The 15,342-nt window shown below is 38.3% G+C and overlaps 1 protein-coding gene across 10 annotated transcripts in view; it reads left to right on the top strand.

The window, feature by feature from the left end:
- LOC135494022 (transient receptor potential-gamma protein-like) overlaps positions 1-15,342 on the top strand; it is an 83,236-nt gene that overhangs the window by 57,490 nt on the left and 10,404 nt on the right. For 8 of the 10 annotated variants that reach the window (XM_064781769.1, XM_064781768.1, XM_064781767.1 and 5 more), the window contains 4 exons: positions 275-494; positions 8,402-8,596; positions 10,982-11,023; positions 11,843-12,029. In XM_064781769.1, coding sequence (XP_064637839.1) covers positions 275-494; positions 8,402-8,596; positions 10,982-11,023; positions 11,843-12,029 — 644 coding nt within the window. The remainder of the gene's footprint in view (positions 1-274; positions 495-8,401; positions 8,597-10,981; positions 11,024-11,842; positions 12,030-15,342) is intronic. The other 2 variants (XM_064781766.1, XM_064781764.1) reach the window with 1 other exon arrangement.

The raw sequence follows: 15,342 nt of genomic DNA, 5'->3' as shown, positions 1-15,342 counted from the left end.
CTTAGGGCGTGATAATAAGAACGACCATGCATTCACCGAGATCATGGGGAAACTCATGTTTGGAGTTTACAGTTATATCGCCCTTGTAGTTTTGCTAAATATGCTCATTGCCATGATGTCTAACTCGTACCAACAAATTTCAGTAAGTTGTTTGTCATCCAGTGAATAGCTTTTTATGGTCATTTTCAATTATAGGATGGTGTCTCATTTAACACACACCCTTTCACTGACCTTTGGACCGACTGCTGAACATTTATGCCTTCCTTTCTTTCAGCATATTTGAAATTATACAAACGCTTTATTGGGCAATATTCGGCCTTGTAGAGTTGGAGAGTTTAGATCTAAAAGAGGCTCTTGGGCATACAAATGCAAACACTCATGCATTCACCGAGATCATGGGGAAACTCATGTTCGGAGTTTACAGTGCTATTGCTATCATAGTTTTGCTAAATATGCTCATTGCCATGATGTCTAACTCATACCAACAAATTTCAGTAAGTTTTATGTCATCCAATTGCTACGTTTCAGTTATGGTAGCGGAATATGTCTTTGTCCATCTAGTATAGATTTTGTAGTTATTTTTGAAAGGTGCTTCATTTAACATGTTAATACCATCAAGAGAAACAATTGCCTGTACTCAGAAAAATCCAGGGCAAAAAAGTCGTCTTGTCCTCGCATTCAGAATTAGTAGATCAGATGGCAAATTTAAGAGAGGTGTTTCTAAAAGACTTTTTTAACATTGTTAACTTTTGAATGAGTTTCAAGTTTAAAAGGTGTTTTACCTAAAAAAAATAGTATATGCATACAAACATACATACATACACATACATTTGGTTGATTTTGCAAACCTTCTTCAGATAGGGCCACCTATGTACTGAATGTTTTTCTAAGAAATATGTGTGTGTGCGTTTGTGTGTGTGCGGGTGTATGTGTGTGCGTGTGATATTTTTTATCAGTACTTTTCTCAGTGAATTGCCTGAGTTAAAACAGAAAACAGCAGGGTTCGTTTGTTCTAAACATGTTAGTCACTAAATTGGCAGCAACTTTAAGTTGGTTTTAACTATACTGGACTTAAATAAGATAGAAAACAACAAGATAGTGCCAAAACTGAGGCTTGTCTTCGCATTTGGCTTTCAAATACTTTCTCAGTTAAGTGAGGCATCATCTTAGGATTACATGCATGAAAAAATACTGCATTTCTGGTTGAAAAAAAAATATTCCTGATTCGAGCGATATGCAGTATTTTGTTTTTGATTATTCATTATTTTTGTTGTAGTTTTAGGTAGAATACAACGTGTTCATGGCTTGCAATGGTTTTGTTCTTGATAACATTTAGATACCTGGTAGCGATCCTGCTTTAAACTACCCCAGAGAATTAGCAGCAGGCTCTTCGAGGGGTTGCCCACCTCTCAGAGCCGTGGCTAACAACACCTTGGAGTGATTGCAGCCTCAGATTGCAGGCTTAACCTCTAAATGTGGCCCTGTATGGACACTATATGTGCAGTTTCCTCATTCAGGTCATGATATGCCACAACATCCAAGGTGCTTTTTTGCTCTATCTCTCTGTCAGTGTTTGAACATAAGAAATGCATGAAAAACATAAATTGAGGTATACAACCCAAGTTTTTTCATTCAAACACTGGAGCCAGAGATGAAACGTTATTTTGAAAACTTTAACAAAGCGAAGGGCCTCAGTGCAAACAAATAAGAAAATGTTTCCCAAATCTTTGGATTGTGCAGATTTTAAATGTTATCAGGGCAATTCTGAAATGCCTGAAACACTTCAATGTTATCCCAGATAGCTGGACAGATTGACTAGATATTTTAGAAGCCAGGTTTCGTTCCTTATGACTTTGAAAAATGATCTTGAATTTTGAGATTTTCCAATTTTGAACAACAATCCTGTTGTGTAAAATGCTATAGATATGCAATGCATGCCAATCTTTCTCGCACTTGCATGTTTTGTTATTGCACCAGGGACATGCTTAATTGTTATAACATCAAGACGTGATCCCCTCCCCCCACCCACATACCAATTCGGTTCCGGCAGTGAAGTCAACTACAGCTCTCTGGGATAACATGGTTTCAATCTTCAAGGCAATTTTGAAAACTGAAGGGGCACACTAAAAAAAGCCAACAATCATTAACGAAGTTCACCTTCACGAAGGTCACCTGACAAAAAAATCCTATTTTTTTAAACAAGGAAGAAACATGAAATCAAAGTTTGGGTATTTGGCAATTTCAATTTCAGTTTTCAACTGTTTTGAATTTTGGATACATGTGGGCGATTTTCATATATTTGGTTTTTCTCCTTAGTGTGAATTCAAGTTTAATCCACATGAGGAGAATGCATATATTTTACCTGGAATGCATGATCGACTGATTTAGAATGTTACAAATATTGCATGTTTTAAAGTTATGCATGTTTTAAAGCCTCACTGTCTTGAATCTCAGCCTTACATGGCTGTACTACAGGAACCAATCATTTGGTAAACCTCAGAAACTAATTTTGCACTATCTCCTGGAGACCTTTTTCTATTATGGACACTGGTTTCGGTTAATCGCTTGTATTTGATTTGACCTCTGCAACCAGGACACTTCTCCAATTAGTACATCATCTTTTTGTCCCAAGTGCAAGTTTACATCGAAGTTCCTTTGTTCCTGGTTCTTAGATTCTGCTTCTACCATTTTGTGAAGATCCAAAGCAGTGGGGCTTTAAATACAAATTGTGGTGCGTGGGAAATTTAGTATCAAAATAGCTTTTTCCATGAAAATTCATGTGTGTATCCTCATTCCTATTCTTTCAGCATATTTGAAGTATTGCAGACACTATACTGGGGACTATTTGGTAGAATAGATCTGCAGAGTATGGCCTTCTATCGACCTCACATTTACTCAGAATTTATGACAAAGCTACAGTTTGGGGCGTATAACTTTATCGCAAAGTTAGTTTTGCTGACTCTTTTGATTGGAATGATGACATATTCCTACAGTATTGTCATTGTAAGTAGTATCCAGAAAATTGAACACATTGTCAATTGTTTCTGCATAAATCACAAGCTTTACTCTTCCTCTGCGTAAGATAGACAACTGAAGATTTTTTCTTTTTCTGCTTTTAAAAATAGTAAGGTAACTGAAATCAAACCGCTTTTATTACGATCAAGTCTGTAATGGCCATTCTACTACTGTTGACCCTTTGTATGACAGGTCAATACTGGCCCTTCTACTACTGTTGATCAGGTCCATAGTGGCCCTTCTACTACTGTTGACCTATATAAGTGATCAGGTCTTTAGTGGCCCTTCTACTACTGTTGACCTATATATGTGATCAGGTCTATAGTGGCCCTTCTACTACTCTTGACCTATATATGTGATCAGGTCTATAGTGACCCTTCTACTACTCTTGACCTATATATGATCAGGTCTGTAGTGACCCTTCTACTACTCTTGACCTATTTATGATCAGGTCTATAGTGACCCTTCTACTACTCTCTGCATTTTGTTTGATCAGATCTGTGGTGGCTCTTAACTACTATCTTTTTTGAAGGAAAATTTCTTGTCAATTTATTAGATTCCTTAGGGTTTTTTTTGTGTGTTCTGACGTTATTGTCGATTCAGTCTTTTCCTGCTTCTTCGACTGAGAATATGTCAAAAGCTGAATGGAGTTGATAACAATGATTAGATTGCCTCTGATTATGGAGTTGATAAAAATGGTGCTATGACTCTCCATTTCTTTGGAGCTAAATGAACTTTATGTGATGGCTTAAATTTCATTCAGGCCCCATGAACACGATATGATGGCATACCATCCACTTAGGGGTCATGAACAGCAATGATGGCATATTGTCCTTTGGCATACCATTCATCTCGGATGTTATGCTATCCATTTGAAGTTGATGAACACCATGTAATAACCTGTCACCTGCTTGGAGTGAAGAAGCATCATCCTCTTCTTAACCTTATATGAACATAATGTGTTATTCTATCACCCAGTGTGAGGATGATGGTGGATTTTACTTTAAGTTTTCTCCAGAATTACCTCTTTCTCTTCTGACTCATGCATGGAGCACAGAACTTCTAAGGGGTAGTTGTAAAACAAGAAACACAGAAACGAAACAGAAACACAGAAACGCAGAAACGAAACGCAGAAACGAAAATCAAACGGGTTTTCATAAAAGTTGGAATCAAGCGGCACGCCGATACTTTCCTTGCCCAATCCGTTGTTATTGTCGTTTAAAAGTAAAATCTGAGGTTGGTGGGTTGAGGTCAGCCGGAATGCAATAGAGTTGTTGAGGGGATACATGGAGCAACTTGGGGGAGGGGGGGGGAGGGGGCGGCACGATATGGGTGAAGTCTTTTGAGGTGGTGGTGTAGTACCTTGGTAGGTTCGATTCGATTCCTACAGCATGTTATTTTAAATGAAGGTGCAGTGCAACATCTTGCCTTGTAGTGTTCAATTTACATGAAGTACCAGGATCATCCTACAAATCCCGTCTGATGCAGCACTAAATGCAAGGTACGGTACCAGTACATGGGTGAATCATTTCGACGTTATGTGAGACGTGAGAGACCAATTTTGGCGACTAGAATAGAGTAAATTGGGGGGGGGGGCGGGCACTAGACTTGGACTTGGAGTAACTCAATCTTGCCTGCCCAGCTGCTGCCTTTAAATAGTCCCTTTAAATATCTGTTTATGTTAATGAGGTTGCAGTAGGGAAGTTCAGCCTAGTGTCGTGCACAGGCCATGGAATGAACAAAAGAACAGGACTCGCTATTCGAAGGACTATTTTTTATTTACGCCGTGTAGTACATACATGTAGTGTATTGGCACGATCAAGGCCGGATGCTGCCAATCTGCGCACACGTTGATGAGGCTAAAAGGGGTATTGGGAAATGAGCATTCCTCCTTCCATTCCGACTGAATACCAGTTTTAGTTACACCCGCGTTCGCGGCCACAACCATGGCAACAAGATGGAGTCTGCAGACCAGAATTCGCCACAAGACTGGTTTCTGCGTTTCGTTTCTGTGTTTCTGTGTTTCTGTTTCGTTTCTGTGTTTCTTGTTTTACAACTACCCACTTCTAAGCGTAACTGTTAGTCAACTGACATGTTCCACTGTCAATGTTGCTGGTAGCCATTAAGTCATCACAAGCAAAACCCAGCTTTTCGCTAACCTTTGAATTTTGATGTTGGCTTTGCAGTCCTTTAAAAAACAAAGAATAAATCTCAGATTTGTCCTTAGTTAGCACTGCATACTGCTTAGGTGCTTGATCAAGTGAAAACCTGAAAGTAAGACTTGTTCCAGAATAACAATGGTCGTACTTCGATTGTGTTTCACTTCTTCCAATATCAAAGGGAAATCTGATTTGCGTAAAGTGATATAGTATTTGAGCATGTTAAAGTTGTGAAAGGAACCTGGTCACTTTCACGGTGGACCATCGTACAAAGCTGTATATTTCAAAATAGGACCGTTCCACTGTGGATTCTCTTTTTCTTACAGTTGTGTCGAAACAATTCACTTGTTTACCCTGATTGATAAAACAGTTAAAAGTGAAATGGTCCTGTTCATGATAATATGTAGCTTTGTACGCTTGCCTGCCGTACAATGCTTCATGTCTCAATATCACAAGTCACACAAAAGATACTTTGCAGACTAAATCTTCAATTCTTGCAGGCCTTTCTCTCTTTTACTGAAGAATTCTGGTATACCTTCTACTTTTCTACTTTTTTACTTTTTACTCTTCTTTAGCTTTGTCCAAAATTCTGAGTTGTGGTCATCTATGAAGGACAACTTGCAGAATGGTGATAAAACCATGGAGAAATCAATACAGGTGTCAAGTTATGTGTGAGGGTCATACATCAAGAAATCTTTACAGGGTGTTATCATGCATATTAGATCAGATCATAAAATCTGCATTTTGCCAATAGGCTAAAGTCTTGTCATATATTGCTTACAGGTCAGAGTCATTTAATACATGAATGATTGTATCAAACAATGCTAGCAAGTCAGATTCAGTATCACAAAATGTTTACAGGGCAGGGTCTTGTCATGAAATATTCACATAGTCCTGTCCTGTACAGGGTACAATTGCAAGGAAACGTACATAGATTAGGCAGTAAATGCATGAGGACCTATTCTAGCCATCATTACCTGAAATCCTTAAATTTCATTTTCCTAACATCTCATTTTGCAACCAAGCCTGATCTTTAACCTTTCTGCTGGAAGGGGTGCATAGCCATGGATAACAGATCGACCTGAATACCCAGGGGCATGTTCAGGATTTTGAGCATGGACAATCTGCTTCCAAAGAAAAAAATATCTGCCATCGCATTGAATTGAATTCTAAGACACAATCTTTTAGCATTTCAGCCATGAGGTAGCATCTTAAACAAAACATGTCCTGTTTAGAATCTTTACTCTATCATGTCTATGTATACCAGAGGCCTGGACCTCCTTGATTGTCCCCTGGATGCGCGCCTGATGCCATAATTTAGCAAACGCAGACGCATCATACCTGTTCCTCAATTATTGTCATTATCTACAGAATTACAAACCTTTCAATGCATTTTCTTTTAGCTAAGAGTGCATTAAAATAAGGGATACACATATTTCTCCATGGCATTATTACCGGACAAGTACTCCCTAGCTGTCTGTGTGGCAAGAAATTCTGAATATTTCCTATAAGATCGACGATGAAGAAAACTGCCCCCCCCCCCCCACCTGCATAGCAATTTTAGCCCCAAATCAGGAATGGCTGATGCAGATGAATAGACTGCGGTGCCTTAAAATCTGATGATTAAAAAACGGAATTTCTTGCCACAGCTTTCTATCATCTCTAGCCTAGTCTGTCTATAGACTACAGTTCTGGCCATAAGTAACGTGCATTGAAACACACAGCTCTCCCTTCTACAAGCACCTCTTGAGCTTGTGTTCAGGTGCATACCTGCTGCAGAATTAACAAGTTGGTGTTCTCACTCCAAGATGCCTGACGTATTGTTTACCACACGATTAAAACACACTCCAGATGAGTGTCTGAGGTTTGGTTTTGTGCAGCTGTCATGTGCGTTAAGGAATGTTACCTTTGGCCAGTACAGTACGCTTTTGCTTGTGTTCTGCTGTACTTGAACTGCTATAGATGTACTTGGGTGAGCTAGAAATCACAAAGTATGGTTAAAATACTGAAGAACTTTGTTCAAATCCTTCTCAGAATAGTACAAAACAGATATTTTAGTTCCAAAGTGATAGTTACAGCCATTGAAGGCGACTGGACCCCCTGGTGACTATTAGTTTTGGTTGAAATTGAAATGTGTTAAATGTATAAATGCATTTAACTTTCCTAAGAAATTATCAGCTACTGTTTCATGCTCATTGATACACAGGAGAAATTAATGTCGTTTTGATAAAGATGTTAGAAGGCATTCTCCCATAGCACGCCTTTAGATAATTCTTAAAAATTAAATGGTAAAGATAATTGATGTGTTTGCATTTTGTTGTGCATGTGCATGTTAATAGTTGTGTTGGCTGTTGTGCATGCAGTGTTCAATGGTTCATCTTATTTCTGATTCTTTCTTAATGTAGTTCTAATAATCCGTACTTTATAATGCAATCCTTCCTCAGAATTTCAGCGATATCAGATTCAGCCCAAATTGAATTTAGAATAAGGGCCATCTTGCCCCCTCCCCTAGTCATTAATAAGCTTGATACCATGGGCAATAACGTTTTAAGATAAAATTTGTTCTCAATAGCAAAATAATAATTCTCGCTGGGTATTATTTCAAATGTTACTACTTCCAGAACTTGCAGGTATAAACACTCATTAATTCTTGCACCACTCCTTGAGTTTGGGGTAAGAAGAGGAATAAGCTACTTGAAACTAATGCCCTCTGGAATTTGCAAATTGAAATGAGTATGTTGTTACAGGATATGAATAAAAAATGTGTCAAGTTAACTTCCCCAGAAATAACAGAAAAAATCCATTTCAACTTGAGCCAAAGTGTGTCTTATATGACAGGTGTTCATATCTCTGGTTGATATATCTATGGTTGAGCTACCTCTGGTTGAGATACCAATGTTTGGGCTACCTTTGGTTCAGACATCTGTGGTTGAGATATCAATAGTTGAGCTGCCTTTGGTTCAGATACCAATGTTTGTGCTACCTTTGGTTGAAATATCTCTGACTAAGATATTTTTGTTTGAGATAGCTATATGATTGAGATAATCTCAGCTATGGTAAAAGCTGCTGCGATACACAATGGGGAACCATCTAAAAGCAAAAATAAACTTCAAAAATCTGACTTGGGATACAAGTTCGATAATACACACTTTGTGTCAGGTTGAAATAGAGTTTTTTCTCAAAAATAAACTCAAAATTTTAAAGAAACACTTCGGTCTCCTTTTCAGGAATATGCAGATCGTGAATGGAAGTTTGCCCGCTCCAGGTTGTGGATGGGGTACTTCGAGGAGGGGGGTACATCACCAGTGCCTTTCAACATCATTCCCAGTCCGAAGACGTTTTATTATCTCATGTGTTGGTTCAAGGAAAAATTGTGTAGCTGCTCGCAGAGACAGAAGAGAAGCCGATGGCAGTCCATTAGGGTATGTGGTTAGGGCCTGATTCCACTGGCACATTTTCCCGCTGCAGTCACCACGCAGAGAAAACTACACTCGTCTGCAGCTTGATTTTGCTAGATAACCTGCTGGCACAGTACCGTTGGAATGCTCACGAGGGAAGCAGAAGATGATGACGTGTATGGTCAAAAGATGCCAATTGCTGGGGCCGAGTGTAGTTTTTCCATTGCAACGACTGCTTCGAGAAAATGCCTTGTAGGAACCGTGCCTATATGCAGGGGACAGGATTCTCTATTCATTATGGCTAACGTTTTATTAATTGTCAATTCAGCCTGAGTTATTCTTCCATTTATTATTTTCAATTTGTTGATTCTAACATTGACTATGAATTATTGGGTTGTCTTTGACAGGGTTATAATCCTAGTAATTTTCTTTATTGCTTGTGATTTAAAGTATTTGCTTCTTTAAGTTTACCTCACTGTGCTAATTGCAGGATTTTTCTATAATTTTTAAAAAATTCATCAACACTTTTAACGCTTTTTTTTGTTTTACCATGTTTACTATTACTTTACCATTAAACACATTTTGTTGTTTTTAGCTTACATTATGTTATGATAATTTGAATAAATGTTCCTAATTTTAAATTGTAATGTAGAAATAATGTAATGTGTATTTTGAAAGAATTATCATTTATAAAAGTGTTTTTGTAAGAGTTCTAACCACCTGCTGTCAATGAATCTATTTTCATTGAATTTATCTGCAATCGAATTTCTGCAGTTTGGCCAGAAAGATACAATGGTCTCTTAATATCAGTTTTTTTGTTTTTTTCATATTTTGTAATTTTTTTGGTGACATTTTGTTAACCAATCAAAGACTAAGATTGATGTACATTTACATTGCTTAGGGACTGAGGATGATGAAAACAAAACTCAGAGAATCCATTTCCCCTCATATTATACCATGCATACTAAGCTGGTGGCACCATTAGAAAGTGCTCTTCTAGATCTGGTAAAATACCACGGCAAACCAGGCATTGCCATGATAATTTGGTCAAAATACCATTGCTATCAGGTTGGTCAAAATACTACCTGCTATTTTGTAGAAATACAATGGCCATTTTGACCAAAATACCATGGCAGTGTGAATCTTGGCAATTCGATCAGATTATACCATGCAATTTGATCAACACCAACTTTTCTGTGGTATTTTTAATAACTTTGGTCAGAGAGATTTTCTTGTCACCCTCAGTCCCAAAAGACGAAAATAAAAGTTTAAAAAGTTTTTTCGAAGGGAACTTATAAAAAGTTAAAGAACAGGGATGAATTTGGTAAGAATGAACATGAAAGGTAAAAACTGTCATGTTAGTATATTTCACCAGTCTTGTTAGTTTAAAAGGTGAAAATGCACTGGTAAAAACTGTTATTTTAGTCTGTCTATCTAAGTGTAAAATTCACAGTTTGGTAATGGTTCAGTTCGTAGTGCGGTTCACAGTTATTTGAGACAGCATGTTGTCAAAACCAACTGAGGTCGTGCAAGGGATTCCTGGTCATTTGATATCGTCAGCTCTCACAAGGGTTCTCTGTGTCCTTGAGATGGTGACGACCTTGAATGACTATGACCTTGACCTTTGTCCTTTCTTGATTTGACCCTCATTGTATTTAGATTAGATTCTTTGAGAGCATTGTTTGGTTTTGTGTCTCATGATTCCCAAATCTTGCCAGGTCAGAATTTGTCCAGGTTTTTAAATTTAAATAAAGTGGTAGGTTACAGTCAGATTCCCTATTGGAGATTGGTCAGTTCCCTTACACTGACCTTTCACTGACCTTTAAACTCAGTCAAACACCCCATTCCATTAAGAACCCTATTGCTGAAGAAGTGTCGATGATACCCAATCAACTTGTTAACACCTAAAAGTATGAAAATTATCAGAAATTTACCCAAGTTACATATGATGCGGAACTAGTTTTGCAACCATGCTACCACAAACGACCTGTTGATGGAAATCATTTGTGACATAAAACTTGTTACATTTCTTTGTACACGTAGAGTACTGTATTTTGAATTCGTCACTATGTCACTTTAACTCACTCACACCTGTTTTTTAAGTACTTCCACTGAACAGATGTAGCGGGGAGGGGGGTCTGGGGTTTGAAAGCACCCCCAAGGAAAATTAGGAAAACCTTGGTACTGTAGAGTTATTGGACGATTTTATCATTAAAGTTTTGGGGACATCTTGACCTGCTGGCTGATCAAGCCTCATCAGTTAACATTATATCATCCCAAAACAGGTGTGAAAGGGTTAACATTTTGATTTTCACATGTTATCGTTGTTGTTAATGCTGCCATCTCATGGAGGGCACAAGTGCTTGACGTCACTTTTCTTTATCGATCTTTTGTCACGATTCTTTACAGAGAATAGTGAAGAAGGTCAATGAGAGAGAGGCAAAATATCAGGTAAGTTCACGCCGGGCCAAAAGAGAGCAGCTCATGTATGGACTTTAGTTTCTGTCTGCATGCAGTTTATAAAGGCAAATTTCACTCTCTGAGGTCATGAGTAAAACCTCAGGCATAAAAGCCACAGGTGGAACCACACAGTGTAGAGGACACCTTAAGGCCTAGGCCATATTGTCACTTACACTTATATTACCGTCACCAACCCTGCATGGTAGATTGAAGGTATTTCACATGTTCAAGCAAAACTGGGTGTCGCTAAAGCATTTTGACAACTTTATGACAGTTTTTTCAATGAGATTTTGTTTTTGCGGCCATTGAATTCACTACTATTGAGTGAATACAGAACAAGACATGAGTGAAGTTTGCCTTTAGAACATCAACTTTTGTATCAAACCTCTGATAAGGGATTTTTGTTCTCGGAATTGACATCATAATTTGGATGGTTTATTCAAATGCAATCTTGGCAATCTGGTGAGTATCTTAAGAGCGAGTGGAATTTGAGTGATACTGCTTTATAACAATGTTGATACTTCACCCTGCCTTACTCAGTTTGAGCCAATAAAAAGAACTGAATTTGGGAAACCGTAAAATAACTCCTGACCTACCATCACAAAATTGGCTGTGGAGCTTAAACTTAACTGGACTAGCTGAGTCAAGATATCTTGGTTTCATCAGAAAGATTCTCCATCTTCTGGTACAAGAACTTTGGGTCACTTGGTGATAGAACTATGTTCACCGGTCTACTATTTGAGGGATCACTATGTATGCTGATATTGATATTTCCTCTTCAATGATTCATAACCATTTCAAATTTTGCAGGCTGTCATGAAAGATCTGATCAAACGTTACATCATGGCGAAGCAACGCAGATCGGAGGACCAGGGCGTGACCGAAGATGACTTGAACGAGATCAAGCAAGACATCTCGGCATTCCGATACGAACTGTTAGAAATCCTCCGAAACAACGGAATGAAAACGCCCCAATACAGTACAAACAAACCCCTGAGTAAGAAAGTTCGCAATAGGAGCAAAATGAAACTTTGATGCTACATAGATCTATTAGATCTATTAGATCAATTAGTTGCCCTTTTGGGGCTAGAATTGAGATATTTATTGATTTAGACTCGAAGTAAGATTGAGAAACTTTTTGTACCAGATTGGCTTGATGGATGTAGAGCCAAATATGGACCGAGAGTGTTTATAAGACTTTGGATTTTGTGATTTTACAACCATGCCCTCACTAACTGCCTGACCTGTTTTTGCCTCAACTAACGTAGGGAGCTTTCTGCACTTGCCGCACTTCCTTAATGTTGTTATGAGTGATGTTTCGTCTCTAGTCATCATCATATTATGGACAGAGGACACACACCCAGCTGTTGATTGGTTACCTATACACCATGTGACTGCGATCCTGCAATTTGATTGGTTATCCTTCACCATGTGACTGCAATCCAGCAGTTTGATTGGTTACCCTACACCATGTGACCAAGCAGTTTCATGTTCCACCACTCATGCATTGTCGGGAGATGTTCGTACTCGGCCTCGTTCTCGTTCGTTACCATGGTAACCAAGGTGGGACTTCAGAAACGAAAAGGTATTTCTGCTGTGGTTTGAAGCTTGGGGGTTTGGTGTGGAGAATAGGAAATATGTGTCCCCTTCATTTGACCTTGACCTTGACCTATTTGTCCCAGCAGGCATTGAAATTGCGCCGTCGTTCACTTTTCCATACTCTAGTTGTGCATTGTGTTTTGTTTACTCTTATGGCTGAGATAGCACCGACAGTATGAGTCCTTTACGTCACTCTAGTGTCACCTATATAAGACCGCTGAAGATCAAGGGCAATCAGAACAAAACGTAATGACCATTTGATAAAATTGGTGACGCCAACCCATTGTCTATCCGAACATGTTGATGGCATCGAAGAAGATCTTGCTTATTTTGGGGCCTGTGACTTCAGAACTGGTTTTAGATTGGTGAGACTAGAGTCTATATGCACGAATCACCTTTCCTTGTTCTTGCATGCACTTTATGCTTGAGAATTTTATCATTGTTTGTGAGAAAACTTGTTCAGTATCTTAAATGCTGGCATGCTATTAATTTTTTGTTCCACAACATGATTTCATCTCATTTTACTACCATACGTGCCTCTTCTTTCACTTTGATGGCTTCATACATTAAAAGTGTTGGCTCTTGAGCTAAAGCTAACTGGACTAAATAAAGAATTTTCTTCTACAGAATGGCTGGCATAATTAAACACTATATCAGGGTCTAAATTGCTTCCCCTTTCGATCCCTCTCTCCACTATTCATCTGCATGTGGCTTTCCCTCACAACTGTTCATTCAAATACTTCATTCACTTTTTAGGATGAAAAAATATCGGTCGTCGTCGTCTAAATCCAAATATTTTTTTCACTTTTTTTTTGTTTCTGCTCAAAATGAAGAAACATCATCAGTCCCAAAACTTTTTTGACTTTGAAAATATTTCAAAATTTTGAACTGACCGAATGATGAAAAAATTTCTAAGTCCAAATATTTTTTTCATTTTTTTTTTCTGCTCAAAATGAACCAACATCATCAGTCCCAAAACTTTTTTGACTTTGAAATTTTTAAAATTTTTAACTTATGGAAGGATTAGGGTTAGACAAGGATTAGGCTTAGAACTCTCGAACTAAACCTGAGATATTTATCTCAGAGACATCTCCATTTCACTTCCAGAATATGCTCCATCATAACCATAGATGTTTTTGCAAGTTTGAATATTTCTTATGGAAAGTGCCTCACTTGGATGTGCATGTTTCCAGTCATCAGCTGGGCTGGCCGACAGTCATGATTCTTGTTGTCTCGGCACACTCCCCTCTTCCGTTAGAGAACATAGCAAAAAACATTGCTGTAGTGCAGTTATTATGCATGCAAATTTGCTAAAACTTGGCATCTTAGTATGATGCCTGCTGCACAATTTTATTTGCTTTATCAAGGAAGCTTGTTGCTCAGTTTATGTTTTCTCGTATGTGTGCCTCTATGCTAGCTTTGCCAGGTTGTACGTAGTTGACACCCCAGGGTGTGGGGGTAGGATGCGGGCACTCACAGTTATGCGATCATTAGCACAATCTTTACGTGGTCAGGTTTTATATTCAATTTTGTAAAGTCTGCACATGTCTGTAAGGTGTGGTGCTATTCTTGTTTATGTGGTATTCATCGCTGCCTTAAGGGTGAGTGTGACCTGAAATCACCACAATATTTTAAAAAATTAAATTAAAAAAACAACACCCTATCTCCTTGTGGAATGATCTCAGAAGTATTCAAGCAATATTTGAGGCAGAAAACACACTGAATACTAAAAAAAAAAAATTCGTGACCCGGTGACACCCTCCCGACACATGAAAAAAACAACAAAAAACTTTGATCGTTTGGGGCACTTTAATGCCTGCTGGAGATCCTTCATTTATTTTCACCCATCCTGAGCGGAAATTACTGTAGGCGTTAAATTGGACTTGGTGAAGCAAGATGCCACTTGATAACTGAGTTCCTTCCTAGTTGCTCGGATTATCAGAAAGCATACGGTACTGGTAGTCTACGAACTCTTTAAGTAGGCCCTATGGTACAGGAACTCAGTAACTATATCAGAAGTGTTGGCCCAGCACCAACTCCGCCTGCTATTGCTTTAAGAGAAAGAAATAGAATCGATGTTGTGAAATACAGAATGTTGTTCCAAAATCCAAAATTTCCATTCTATTTGGAAATTTTGCAAGGTTAGAGGGCATTTTCATTCATTATATTTGTTTGATTAGTTTGCTTGTCTTGGTAAGCTTATGTTATACATTTTAGTAGTTAGATTGTTAAAGAAGAAAAGGTACCATGATCAGTAGAATTGGTGCAAGAGTAGTCAATGGTACCAGGAATTGGAAGCGGGTCGTTTTCATTATTTTCTTCAAAATCGAGGGTTGAGTATAAATATTTCTGGCCTCAAAATATTGATGGTGTTTATTGGCGAATTCCACCTCACGAAAATTTACATGATATTTTGTTCAGTTTGACCAGAAATGAATCAAGCTGTATTACATGTACAACTTGAACCAAGCTATGATATGAATGGTGAATATGGACCTTTCTGGCTACTGCTGCAGTTTCCAATGCTTATCATAGTATTAGACTTTACACTCACAACTAAGTTGAAGATATGTGGCTGTCAATCTATTAGCTAAACATGCAGACAAGTTTTGAACACAACTGACATAGACACAACCTCTTCAATCACGAGCATGCCTCTTCTACGTTCAAGATGATCAGCTTTAATTCTCTTAGTCACGGCGGCTTTCTTC

Source organism: Lineus longissimus, chromosome 9 (genome assembly GCF_910592395.1).
Source record: "Lineus longissimus chromosome 9, tnLinLong1.2, whole genome shotgun sequence".
NCBI classification, from domain to species: Eukaryota; Metazoa; Nemertea; class Pilidiophora; order Heteronemertea; family Lineidae; genus Lineus; species Lineus longissimus.
Note: the sequence above shows the minus strand (reverse complement) of the source record. Positions and strands in the feature narration are given on the sequence as shown.